The 13343-nt window shown below is 43.8% G+C and overlaps 1 protein-coding gene across 3 annotated transcripts in view; it reads left to right on the forward strand.

The window, feature by feature from the left end:
- The window catches only part of srgap2 (SLIT-ROBO Rho GTPase activating protein 2), a 189883-nt gene that overhangs the window by 169958 nt on the left and 6582 nt on the right, over positions 1 to 13343 (forward strand). For all 3 annotated transcript variants that reach the window (XM_073030533.1, XM_073030535.1, XM_073030536.1), the window contains 3 exons: positions 9222 to 9402; positions 12361 to 12507; positions 12799 to 13129. In XM_073030533.1, coding sequence (XP_072886634.1) covers positions 9222 to 9402; positions 12361 to 12507; positions 12799 to 13129 — 659 coding nt within the window. The remainder of the gene's footprint in view (positions 1 to 9221; positions 9403 to 12360; positions 12508 to 12798; positions 13130 to 13343) is intronic.

The raw sequence follows: 13343 nt of genomic DNA on the forward strand, positions 1-13343 counted from the left end.
ACTGGTTAAAAATGGCCTTTTCTGTGTTCCATGTTCCATGTTCCATTTCTTATCTGAATCGTGGGGCTCAGGGATCATAGGGACAGATATTTTGTTGCTGACCTCGAACATTTCTCGCCCTTCTTCACAGAGATCATTAGCAGTTCCCTCCTTTGGAAGTGCCCTTCCTAAACCCATCTCTCCAGATGCTCTCTCCTGGAACGTACCTTCCAGCTATACTTGGACTCATCTAAATGGGTGCACGTTAAGGCCAGTCCTTGGCTGTGAAACGACTTCTAGTAGTTTCTGTGATGAGGCTGTGTAAATTGAAGATGTGGTAAATGAGATGTAAAACAAGTGAGAGTGGGTCTTGTGAAGTCCAGGAATTTGGATGGATTCCACTGAGAGACACATTACTCCTCACTGGGAGTTGCAGGATGGGATTCTGTGGGAGTGACTCGACCTTGTAATAGATTTATGCAATTACTATATTGCAGAGATCTGGAAAGAATTCATCACGTGGGCAAGATTACGCAGATATTCAGGTGTGCATGACACTATGAACAGCCCTCCCTGTCTTCTGTTGATCATCATCGGCAAGGAAATCTTAAAATCAGTACTAGCGAGATCTGGGAAAATAGATCCATAATTCCTTGGAAGTGCCATCACAGGTAGATAGGATTGTGTAAGATGTTGGTGAGGCCTAATTTAGAGTATTGCCTGCAGCTGGTCACCTACCTACGGGAAAGATGTCAATAAGATTGAAAGCGTGGAGGGAACATTTACAAGGATGTTGCCAGATCTTGAACATCTAGGTTATAGGGAAAGTTTGAGTGTTAGGAATTTATTCCCTAGGATGTAGAAAAATGAAAAGAGGTTTTGATAGAGGTGTGCAGAATTATGAGGGTATAGCTAGGGTAAATGCAAGCAGGCTTTTTCCACTGAGGTTGGGTGAGACTAGAACTGGAGGTCATGGATTAAGAGTGAAAAAGTGAAATGTTTAAGGAGTACTTCTTCACTCAGAGAGTGTGGAACAAGCTGCCAGCAGAAGTGGTGGACACGGGCTGGATTTTAACATTTAAGAGAAATTTGGATAGGTACGTGGATGAAAGGGATGTGGTGGGCTATGGTGCAGGTGCAGGTTGATGGGAATTGGCAGATTACATTCCCATTCGGATATGTCCATACATGGCCTCCTCTACTGCCATGATGAGGCCAAACTCAGGTTAGAGGAGTAACACCTCATATACCATCTGGGTAGTCTCCAGCCCCCTGGTATGAACATCGAATTCTCCAACTTCCGGTAATTCCCTCCCTCTCCCTTCACTCTGTCTCTTCTTCCAGCTGCCTATCACCTCCCTCATGATTCCACCTTCTTCTACTACCCATAGTGCTTTTCCCTTTCATTCATTCTTCACCTCTCTGGCCTATCCCCTCCCTGCTTCCCCTCCTCCACCCCTTGATCTTTCCTCTGATTGGTTTTCCACCTGGCACCTTCCACCCTCCCCCCACTTTCTCTATAGGGCCCCTGCCCCCTCCTTCTTCAGTCCTGACGAAGGGTCTCGGCCCGAAACGTTGACCGCTCATTTCAACGGATGTGCCCAACCTGCTGAGTTCATCCAGCTTGTTGTACGGGCAGATTAATAGTTTGGCATGGACTAGATGGGCTGAAGGGCCGGTTTCTGAGCTGTGGTGTTCTCTGACTCTAACCCTTCCCTCCTGTCTGTAGTACACTGTGAAACGTCCTGCCTGTATTACAGAGGAGGTACAGCATCCTCTTTTATCTTTTGCTGCATCTCTGTATTTTATACTGAGGAACCCGTGTCCACAGTATGGCTTGCCTCACAAGTAGACATTGGTTTGGCAGGGAAGAATTCTCAGTTCCTGTCTTGAGTAAATCATCCTGTATAAACAGGATAACAGCAGTGCTGTGTGAATGTTTGAGAGCTCCACATTATCCCACTCGCTGTTCCTCTGCTTAGATCTTCCTTCAGTGGGCTGAAAGGAGCAGACTGCATGCCATGTATAAATGTAAATAAACAGTGAGTTTCTGGCAACAGAGAGAGGAGTTAGACACACAGCCTGTGCTTATTTACAAGGCTGCATATATAACACAGTTAATGATTCCCTCATATCTCTATATGTGTCCGTACCGAATTTCCAGAGCAGTACCCATCACTGATCCAGTCCAGAGATGGCATCGAGTCCAATTATACAATTCTTGGGCTCATTGAGATTTACAGCACAAGAGAAGCACAATTCAAGCTATCAGGAGCATCCAAAGCTGATTGTACCCTCTTGTCACAGATAGTTTGCAAATTGAGGATTTGGGTGTAGAGGGCTGGAGAACGTAGAGTGGGTAAGAGAAGACAAAGAGGATGCTAGACATGCTGACCAGGGAACTGTTTGGTCCCTGCTATTACCATGGCCTTTCTGGATAGACAGTACCATATCCCAGGGATTATGCAACCCATGAGCTCAAATGATGTAACTTTTCTTATTATTAAAACCCAAGTGCACAAGAGAGTAAAATTAAAACAACTGGAAAAACCTTTCCCCAGTAACTATTTTCCCCCTATTGTAATACCAACACTGTTCCCCAACCACCACCACTACCCTCGCCACCAACCCACGTTAACAAAAAGCTGTGCGTTTTTTATTTTGGAGCTTTCAAGACAAAATAAAAGGCTTGTAAAGATATGGAACAAAACCAAGTTAAGTTGAGGGTTTGGTCCAGATGAACAGCAACTTAGTTAAATGATGAAGCCGTCTTTAGAGACAGAGTAGGTTTCTCCATCTCCTTAGGTCCCCATGACCATAACTTGATCCTATGATTTCATTGTAACCCTTCGGCTGCGTTTGCTAACATTTGGCTGATGTTAGCAAAATGAGGGCATTGCTAGGGTAAATGCAAGCAGGCTTTTTTAACTGAGGTTGGGTGAGACAGGGTTGCTCACCAAAGGCGCTTGCAAATTTCTACAGAAGTACCAAACTGGTTGCATCATCTTCCAGTAAGGAGGGGCCACTGTATAGGATTGGGAAAAAACTGCAGGAAGTTGTAAACTCGGCCAGATCCGTTATGGTCACCCGCTTCCTCAGCATTCAGGACACCTTTAAAGGGCGATGCCTCAAAAGGGAGGCATGCCAACACCCAGGACCTGACCCTCTTCTCATTGCTACCTTCGAGGAGGAGGTACAGGACCCAGAAGACACACTCAACATTTCAGGAACAGCTTCCTCTCCTCGGCCGTCGAATTTCTGAATGGACTGCGAACTCATGAACACTACCTGAATCTTCTTTCCCCTCACTTTTTGTACAACTTATTTAATTTTCTTTTTTTTAATGTGCTTATTTTAATTTATAGTTTTTATTATTGTGCTTTGCAATGTACTGCTGATGCGCACAACAAATTTCACGTGTGCCAGTCACATTAAACCTGATTCTGATTCTGTGTTTTAAAGAAAAAATCTGTAAAAATCTGCTCCTTTCCACTGGAACAAGAAACACATCAAACCATAACCCACTCAGTGAAGTTTTTTTTTGCCAAATTATGTGTTCCACAATAACAAAGGGGAAAAACTTCAAACAGAGGCTGTCAGCAGTAAGAGTTTATTGGTGCATTAACAGGGCATTTGTGCAAATCAACCTTCTTTTAGCATTAAGTCTTTCAGTGGAACTAATCCAAAATAACCAAGCTTTGAATTTAGGCATTGCAGGCTAATACTCTGTACTAAAAACTAATCTATTTTTCTCGAGGTGGTCAGCAATAAGGAATAGTCTTTGGTGAAGAGGTGCTGTCTTTTGCAGCACGTGTTAATTTGCAGCCAGGGATAGGAAATAATTTTGAGAAGAGTGCTAAAGTTCAATGAACATTTCTTTAAATCAGTGGATTCTGAGAATGAGCTCCCCCACCCCCCACAAGAATGGTGTTAAAAATCGTTCAGTACTTTCTTTTGAGAAAATATAGAGAAATGCGTTTTATAACCAGAAGACACAGAATGAATGTAATTTGAAAATGAAGCAGAGGAAGAGAGAAAATTATTTTTAAACAGGTTGTTGTGATCTGCAGCGCAGTTCCTACTGAGAAGAAGGGAACTGTGGTGTGAGGTGATCTGACAGTCTTAATTGCAATACACAGCATCTGCAGAATCTCTAGTGTTTAGTCTTAATTGCAGCCATCTTCCTCCTGAGTGATGCCATTGCTACTGCTTTTTTGGCATATCTGCTGCTAATTCAGACAAAAAGTCACTAAACCAAGTAAGGGGATTATGCATTCATTAACTCCAAACTCAATTATCCCTCTGCATTCCTGGCTAGCCTCCCACCTCCTACCCCTTCTAAATTTCTTATCAAAAAATAATTGCCGTCAATATCCCGACTCTCACCGTTGTTTGTCCGTCAGCCCTGCCACAGTTCATGCTAGATAGAAACAGGACCATTGGCCCTCTGTACCCATGCCAATCATCAAATACCCATCTAAACAACTTCCTTGCCAGTGACGTAGTCAAGAACAATGGTGTGTGATCTAATGCTATTTAAAATTCTCGTCAATGTGTTCAAATCTCACCATGCTTTTATCCTGCCCTGTCCCTAACTTTTTCTCGTGTGACCTCTGAGCCCTTCCAATTCATCCTTGATTTTCAACACCTCATTATACTCAGTTAAGTCTTCCAACAACCTAGCATCCAGATTCTAAAGTTGCCAGGTTGCATCGTGGCCTGCTGTCGAAAAGCCTCCAAAAAGTACATTGTCCACCATTGCGCAGATATACACAAAGCACTGCCACAGAAAAGCAACACCCATCTTCAAGAACCCCCACCACCAGGCCTTGGTTGTTGCTGCCATCAGGAAGGAGGTACTGGAACCTCAAGACCCATACCACCAGGTTCAGGAACATTTATTACCCCTCAACCGTCTGGCTCATGAACGGAGGAGATAACTTCACTCGCCTATCACTGAACTGTTTCAACTGAACTGGACTCACTTACAAGGACTCTTCATCTCATGTTCTCGATATTTATTGCTTATTTATTTATTAGTGGGTTTTTTTTGCTCTCTTTGTATGGGACAATTTCTTGTCTTTTTTTTTGTTACACATTGGTTGCTGTCCGTCCTTTCAACGTCGCTTTGCCTCCCCGCTTTTGTCACTTCTTTTACTGCTCCTCATTGGCCAAGTGCTTTTTGCTTGCTTTGGCGTGGCTCGGGGTCAACGTGGATTTTTATTCTCTGGCGCATCTTAGGGTCTTTCACTACTTCAAGGACCTGCATGAGCACATATAGCTGTCTTAGATTCAAGAAGAGTTACTGTTCTGCTCGGTCCGCTCATCTGCTGAAGCCTCTGTCTTGGCCCTGTCCCAGGGTCACAGGAGGAGCTAAGGATATTGGGTATCACAGAACCACAGGGGGCTTCTCTGCAGCTGTTCTGTCACAGAAGCCAAGGGGGAGATTCAATCTTAACGGGCTGTTTCTGTTCTGGTTTTAAAAAAAACTGCTGTTATTTCAGAATTATCAGTTTTATCTTTTGTGAAAGCTGTCAGGGATGGTTGAAATTCTTCTCCAGCTTTCTAGCTCTTGAGGGGGAAGGGAAGAACGTGTATGCGTCTGTGACTTTGTGTGCAACTATGTATATGTGAATTTGCATGTGAATATGAGCTTCCAAGTGTCAGGGATAGCGTGGTCACTGGTTTACTGCATAGTTGCTCTTTTACTCTGTACTGAAAGCCATGCGATGTCCTGACGTGCAGTTCAGCAGTACAAACAAGACTATTTTTCTTCTAACTGACCTCCCCTGAAGGAAAGGGTGACCTTTCTACAACTCGGTTGTATTCTCCGTTTCCTCTCCCGCTGCAGACAGTGAATGAGTTACTGTGATCAGCCCGGTTCCATTCCACATTGTCTTGTCTGCCGCTTGGCAGGACAGAGATCTGTGTGTGTGAGCGTGCATGCTGCAGATCTGTAAACGTTAGCTCACCGTCAGGGGCCGACTTGCTTGGTCCTTAACTCCGGCGCTATGAAGCATGGGAAGGCAAGCAGTACTCTGAAGGAATGGTTTTAACCTTACCCTTCCGACGGGAAACTGACTTAAAACAGGAGCATAAGATCAGACAGCAGTTAAACGGAGCATTTTAAAATTCAAATTATTGTATGCCAGCAGGCATACATTTATAAATACATTTTAAAAATTAATCATTTTAGTTTTCTCAGCCTCCTTTGTGGCCAATGCTGATTATCTTTTTGTCTTCCGATTCATGCAAGCAGGCTTTTTCCACTGAGGTTGGGTGGGACTGCGACCTGAAGTCATGGGTTAGGGGTGAAAGGTGAAATGTTTAAGGGGAACATGAGGGGCAACTACTTCACTCAGAGGGCTGGGAGAGTGTGGAACGAGCTGCCAGCACAAGCGGTGCATGGAAGTTTCATTTCTGGGTTTAAGATAAGTTTGGATAGGTACATGGACAGGAGGGGTATGGAGGGCTATGGTCCCAGTGCAGGTTGATAGGAGTAGGCAGTTTAAATGGTTTGGGCTTGGACTAGATGGGCCAAAGAGCCTGTTCCTGTGCTGTACTTCTCTATAACTCTCCGATTCCAAGTAGTATGTAAACCCAAAGCTCAGCAGTTATATTTTAGCTGAATGTTCCATCATTATTGCAGATGTTGGAAAAATACACTGCTCCTTCCTGTGGTTGATCAGTGTAGACAGTGGCTGAGACAGGAATAGGAAAATACATAGTGTGGTCATGAGGGTGATCCCAGCTAGGTGAATAGCATTTGGTATGGGCCAGGACAGAGAGAGATTAGTCAGTGTTCTCATACACCGGAAACACCCCCACCACTACTCTCCCACTTATCTCCTCGCCATCTGGTGTTGTCTGTTCAGAAATACACTTAAAGTGAAAGTACTGATTTTGGCTTTGGTGTTGAATGTGCAGTGTACCCATTCTTTTTTAAAAGGTGAACTTGAACTTTATGTAGCTCAAGATATCCCAAAGAGCTTTTCAGCCAGTTATTTATTTTGAATTGTAGTGAAAGGTTGACATGCCACAGTCAAAAAATCCCACAAGCAGAAATAGAATAAATTAATAGATCGTCTGACCTAATTAATTTGGTTAATGGATAAATATTGACCCAGGCTTGAAACTTAGTCACCTGACAGGAGTTGACTCAATGTGTCAGGTTCATGTTAGGATAGGTGTATGTTTGGATAAAACATTTAAAGTTGATTCGGGTCTAACTATACAGCCCATCTCAGTCCTTTATTCAGATCCAGATGATTTTCTTTGTGTTACAGTAGCTGCTGTCTATTTTTGATCAAAACTCTATCTGCAGTATATCTGTCTTTCTGCCAAAGTCTCTGGGGTTATTCAGGTATGGGTGGAAATTATACTTGGCTCGATTCAGATTAGATCGGAGGTTCCCAACCTTTTTTTTCTATGCCATGGATCAATACTGTTAAGCAAGGGGTCTGTGGACCCCAAGTTGGGAACCCCTGGATTAGATCAACTTTCAATTTTATGTATGAGCATGTGTCTACTCAGATGGACAAATTAATATATCTGCTAGAACCGGGTTTCGGTAAATGGACTGTACCCCATCAATGGAAAGAAGGAAATGAGAAAGAAAGGAGGCATTAGCTGGAAGAAAATCTAATCAAGGCACAGTTAGCATCACTGCCTGGTTCGGAAATTGCACCGTCTCGGATCGCAAGACCCTGCAGCGGATAGTGAGGTCAGCTGAGAAGATCATCGGGACATTTACACTACACGCTGCATCCGCAAAGCAAACAGCATTATGAAGGACCCCATGCACCCCTCATACAATCTCTTCTCCCTCCTGCCGTTCGGGAAAAGGCACCAAAGCATTCGGGCTCTCAAGACCAGACAATGTAACAGTTTCTTCCCCCAAGTTATCAGACTCCTCGATACCCAGAGCCTGGACTGACACCCTATTGTCTTGTTTATTATTTATTGTAATGCCTGCACTGTTTTGTGCAGTTTATGCAGTCCTGGGTAGGTCTGTAGTCTAGTGTAGTTTTTTCTGTGTTTTTACGTAGTTCAGTCTAGTTTTTGTACTGCGTCATGTAAAACTATGGTCCTGAAAAATGTTGTCTCATTTTTACTATGTACAGTACCAGCAGTTATGGTCGAAATGACAATAAAAGTGACTTGACTTGACTTGACAAAGAATCAGTTTTCACCAAGGAATCTCCCCTTTTGTGAGCACCTTGCCATAAATATTGTTTTGACACACATAACTTTGCCCAAATGATGTCATTCTTGCATCGACCTTAAACTGAATGAATGAGGATAGTCAAAAAGAATGTGTTGAGCTCACTGGCTGTCGGAATGCTGTAATGCAAATCATTGTGCCAAAATGAATATTGAATATAAAATGCACAGAGCTGGACTTCAGAACTTGGCAAACAATTACTAATAGCTGACGGCCCACACAATGAAACAAAGTCACCAGTTTTCTGTTGTGGCATCCACATTGAGTTGCTTCTTCGTGCCTCCCCTGCCCTGCCCTCGGACTCCCACTGTGCACCCATGGGAACCAACAAAGGTTATTTCACATCTTTCAGTTTTTCAAGGGAGCATTCAAAGAAAGATAGTTCTCAGGCCGCTTCTTGCAAGGTTGGCACATTTTCTCCTGAGTTGAGGATGAGGTGATTTCTTGACTCATTACATTGCCCATTGCTTAGGTCACCAGTTCCGGGACTCAGACCCAACAACACTTAAGAGTGAATCATGTATATACATCTGCAGAGCGTGTAAGTTGGAATTTATGATGTTACCAAGCCATTGCTCTTTTCCTTCTCAAGCATGGAGATCATAAGAAAAGGGTGTGTTTTCAATGTTGCTGTAATATTTTATTGCCATTTTTCACAGACACTTGCCCAATTGATAGCATCAGGTAAATACCCTACCTGCTGTAATATTTAAACTGTCTAGAGAGCTTGAGATGCCTGCTGTTGTTGTGAATATCAGCTCAGCAATTGTAATAATCAGTTCACTTGATTGCTGTCCATTCTTCTGTCTGGTCCATGTGAGTGATTGGTACTGCGTGGACATGACCCGTAAGTCTCGTATTTTGTCACCTTTCAGGAGATGCTCGTGCAGTAAGTGTCAGGACCAATTAAGGCAGGACAACCAGTATCAGAATGTCTATTAAGAAAGGGAGGGGCAAGTGGTGCAATCTAAATAGTTAATTTAACTCATCAATGATTTTGCTTCTCTTCCTTTTGTAGAAGGTGAGCCGATAGAAGCCATTGCAAAGTTTGACTACACTGGACGCACAGCCCGGGAGCTCTCCTTTAAGAAGGGCGCGAGTCTACTGCTATATCAGAGAGCTTCAGAGGACTGGTGGGAGGGCCGACACAATGGAATAGATGGACTTGTCCCACATCAATACATTGTTGTCCAAGACACGTACGTTCTTATCAATACTTAAGTCTTTGGCTACAATATGTTTGAGCAGCTCATCCCCTCGTGGCCCTCTGCTAAAGCAATCCAAAGGTGGTCCTACTATCCTGCTTTCTCTCCACACACTTGTATCCATCTCCGCTTTCAATCTGAATTTCTTTCCCCGAAAAGGTGCACTCGCCTCTCTCTCCACTGCTCTCTGTAACAAAGCACTGTATGTTCCAACAGTCCTTAAAATTTCCCTGTCTCTGCGCTCGCATGTGAAAAGCTTGTCACTAAAGTCCCTTCGTCAAAGAAATAATCTTTTCATGATCATCATGTCAGAAGTTTTAAGTTTTACTGAAAGTAAAAATCGCACTAGCTATCCCTTTCGGCTTTTTCTGATTTTCTGGATGTTATCTCGAGGTAGGAATCTTTTCTCATATCTGTAATCTACCATCACATATCATTTGGATAGGTGTCCACTCCATCTGTTCTATGATGTGATGGTAAGAACTTAATGTAATGCTCTAGCTGCAGACTACCCTATGTTCTATATAAATTAACCATCACCTTTTTATACTTCTGTACCCTGCTTCTATTTATAAAACCCAAAGCACTATTAGTACACTTTTCAATTTCCTCTGCGTATATGTTCAAGATGCTCTATATTTGAACCACAGGGTCGCTCTGTTAACTTTACTGCATATTCTTACAGAGTGCACACACTCATTTCCTGCTCTTGTTTGTGAAGAAAAAAGATATAAAGATTAGCTTTATTTCTTACACGTACATTTAAACATGCAGTGAAATTCAACGATTGGAGATTCAAAGTACATTTGTTGTTGAAGTATATAACCCTGATAGTATCTATGTGCAGTATACAACCCTGAAAGTCATCTTCCCCACAGACAGTCTCGAAACAAAGAACCATGGAAGTAACCTGTTTAAAGAAAAATGTCAAATGTCAACAAACCCCCCCTCACCAACACCACAAAGAAATTGCGCCAACAGCAACAAAAAATACAGAATATAAAACACAAAATCAAAAGGCATATTTTAGCTCAGTTCAGCTCAGTCTGCATTATCCTGATTCAAAAATCACCCAAAAGTAGTAACAAAAAAGAGCAACCAGGACAAGGACTAGAAATAGAACACATCATAAAAGCTGAATTAGAGCCCAAATCTACAATGCATTGCGCCATCTGCCGACAGCATCAAAAGGGAGAGAGAGATTACTCAAACACAGGGATGGGAGCAGGGAGAGATCGTCACACGCAGACACCTTCTCCAGCACCGAACGAGGGATTGATGGATGGCACAACACTCGCTCGCCCTCCGCACCCGCCTCGATGATATCCGTCTTCCTCGTGCTTTAATTTGCCAGAGGTGGAGTTCACCATGGGCCTGCTCTTGGATTCCTGGCCACCAGGCTGCATGTTTTTCTCACAGCCTCGCGGAGCTCCCTCCAAGACAGCAAAGCGCCGTCATGTACGTCAAATCAAATCAGCAAGGGTTGTGCTGGGTTGCCCACAATTGTTGCCATGCTTCCAGTGCCAACATGGCATACCTGCAATTCACTAATGCTAAGCATAGGCCTTTTGACTGTGGGAGGAAACCAGAGCACCCAGAGGAAACCCTGGGAGTCACAGACTCCTTACAGACAACGGTGGGAATCGAACCCCAATCTTGCATCGGGTGCTGTAATGCGATGCGCTAACCGCTACACTCCCATGTCACCCCAATATTTTTTCACATTAATTCATATTAAACAGTTTCTGCCCTCACTAATCTGCCAGCATATCTTTAGAAGTTATCTAAACTAGCTCGTTGTTTGCAAACTACTGTTTCAGGATGATTACCTTTCACCAAATCTTCACATCTGCAGCCTGGTCTGCTGACTACTTCCAACAATTTGCTTTTATTTTAGATTTCCAGCATCTGTCACATTTTGCTTTTCCTCTCAATGTTTATATAATCTCAAAATTCACTGTGCTGGGATAGAATTCTGAATACCGGCGTCGCCAACCCACCTTGAGTGTCAGTGACTTTGTGCTGTGATAGTATTATGACTACTGATATATGAAATGTAAACTGCAAAGTGTAATTTCAGAGATGGATTTCCAATTCTGTATTTTGTTTACACTATATTAATTTAATACAGGATTTTTAATTGTGCCATGGCAAATTAATTGAGTTTATCTGTCTCTTGCCTCCTCTCACAACACATTCTGTCTCCTCTCAGCCCAAATTCTCACTTTTTCTCTTCCTTCCATCTCCTTTCCCACCTGCTCTCTAATTCCTGTATTCCCTGTCCATTTCTGCACTAACACACCCACTTAATCCTCCAACACTCTACTGCATTCTTCTTCATTTTTCCATCTCTTCACATCTCCCTTCATCCCATCTGCAACATCCACGTGTCTTCTTCCCCTCCCGTACTGATCCTTCCTTCGTTCCACTTCTTTGCCCACTCCTCCTCCCTTTCCTCTGCATGCATTCTTCCATCCAATCTTCTTTCCCATCTCCTTCTCCTTTTCCTTCACCAACCTTCTCTCTCTAACTTCTTTTTCTGTTCCTTCCTCCTCTCTCTATTCTTCCCCTTCCCTCCCTCTCTCTGTGTCTTTCATCCCATCCTCTATCACTTCCCTTCCATTATTTGTCCACCCTGCTCGACTCTGCCTCTCTCTATCCCTCCCTCCCTTCCATTTTTATTTTTATTAGGACACAGCAGGCCCGGCGGTATCTATGGAAACGAGTAAACAGTCGACGCTTTGGGCCGAGACCCTTCACCAGGACTGGAAAGATAATCTTTCCAGCCCAGATGAAGGGTCTTTCCTCAAAATGTCAGCTGTTTACTCTTTACCATAGATGCTGCCTGGCCTGCTGAGTTCCTCCAACAAATTGTGTGTGTCACTCTGGATCTCCAGCATCTGCAGATGTTCTCGTGTGTTTATTTTTAATTTTCCTTTGTTCTTCTCTCAGTGATGATGCATTCTCTGACCGACTGAGCCCGAAGGGAGATATTGAGCCCAGCAGTGCACCACCGCCGGAGGAACGACCCCTGTCCAAGTCCAGCATTGGTTCACCAACGGGACATGTTGCCGACATTTACTTAGCAAACCTTAGCAGGTCAGAATCACTGTCCTGAAGCTATGCTGTGTTTAAAGATAAGTGTACAGAGTCTGCTTCTAGAGATATTTCCTGTCCAAGTCATATCAATAGCCTCCTGAACAGTCTTGTCAGATACTTCAATGAGTGTCTCTTGTGGCTCTGGAAACTTGAAACGTCTGTCGGGAGGGAGTGGCAAAAAGGTTTTGGACTTTGAGGTGGTTGTTCAGGGCTGCATTCAGAGATGGTGGTGTCTGCGCTCCAAGGAAGTTTTTTTTCTCTCTGAGTGATTCTTTTGCACTGTTAATCTAGGCAGAAGAAGAAACAGGAATCCGGGAGTATCCGGCGATCGTTCCGAACCGCTGACAGTCACAGTCTCAGTGGGCACGGACTGGCTTCCTCACCCACAGACGGTGCGGCCCAGGGCTCTGCCAGTCCCAAGGGCCCGCCACAAGTAACCCAAATCAGTTCCAAGGAAACGCCAGAGAAGCGGCCGGTTGTGACGCACGGCAGCCTGAACTCGATCAACCGCCGGCCCTCAGCGAACAGGGCCGACAGTCCACAGATCCGAAAGGTGGTGGCAGCAGGAAGGTCCAAAAGCTTCAGTAACCACAAGCCACTGGACCCGGAGTCTATTGCACAGGTACAGTTCCATTCCTTACAACCTTAACTCAAATCAAGTTTAATTAGCACTCAACCATACACGGATACAGTCGAACAAAACAGCGTTCCCTCTGGGGCCAAGGTGCAAACCATACACAGCACTTAGCAATCAGTAGCCAAAAGAAGGTGTAATATTGGTGCCTAACTCTCGCCAACTGCCTTAACACAGAGTAAAGAATGGCCAGATGTTTGCG

This window comes from Hemitrygon akajei, chromosome 27 (assembly GCF_048418815.1).
Source record: "Hemitrygon akajei chromosome 27, sHemAka1.3, whole genome shotgun sequence".
NCBI classification, from domain to species: Eukaryota; Metazoa; Chordata; class Chondrichthyes; order Myliobatiformes; family Dasyatidae; genus Hemitrygon; species Hemitrygon akajei.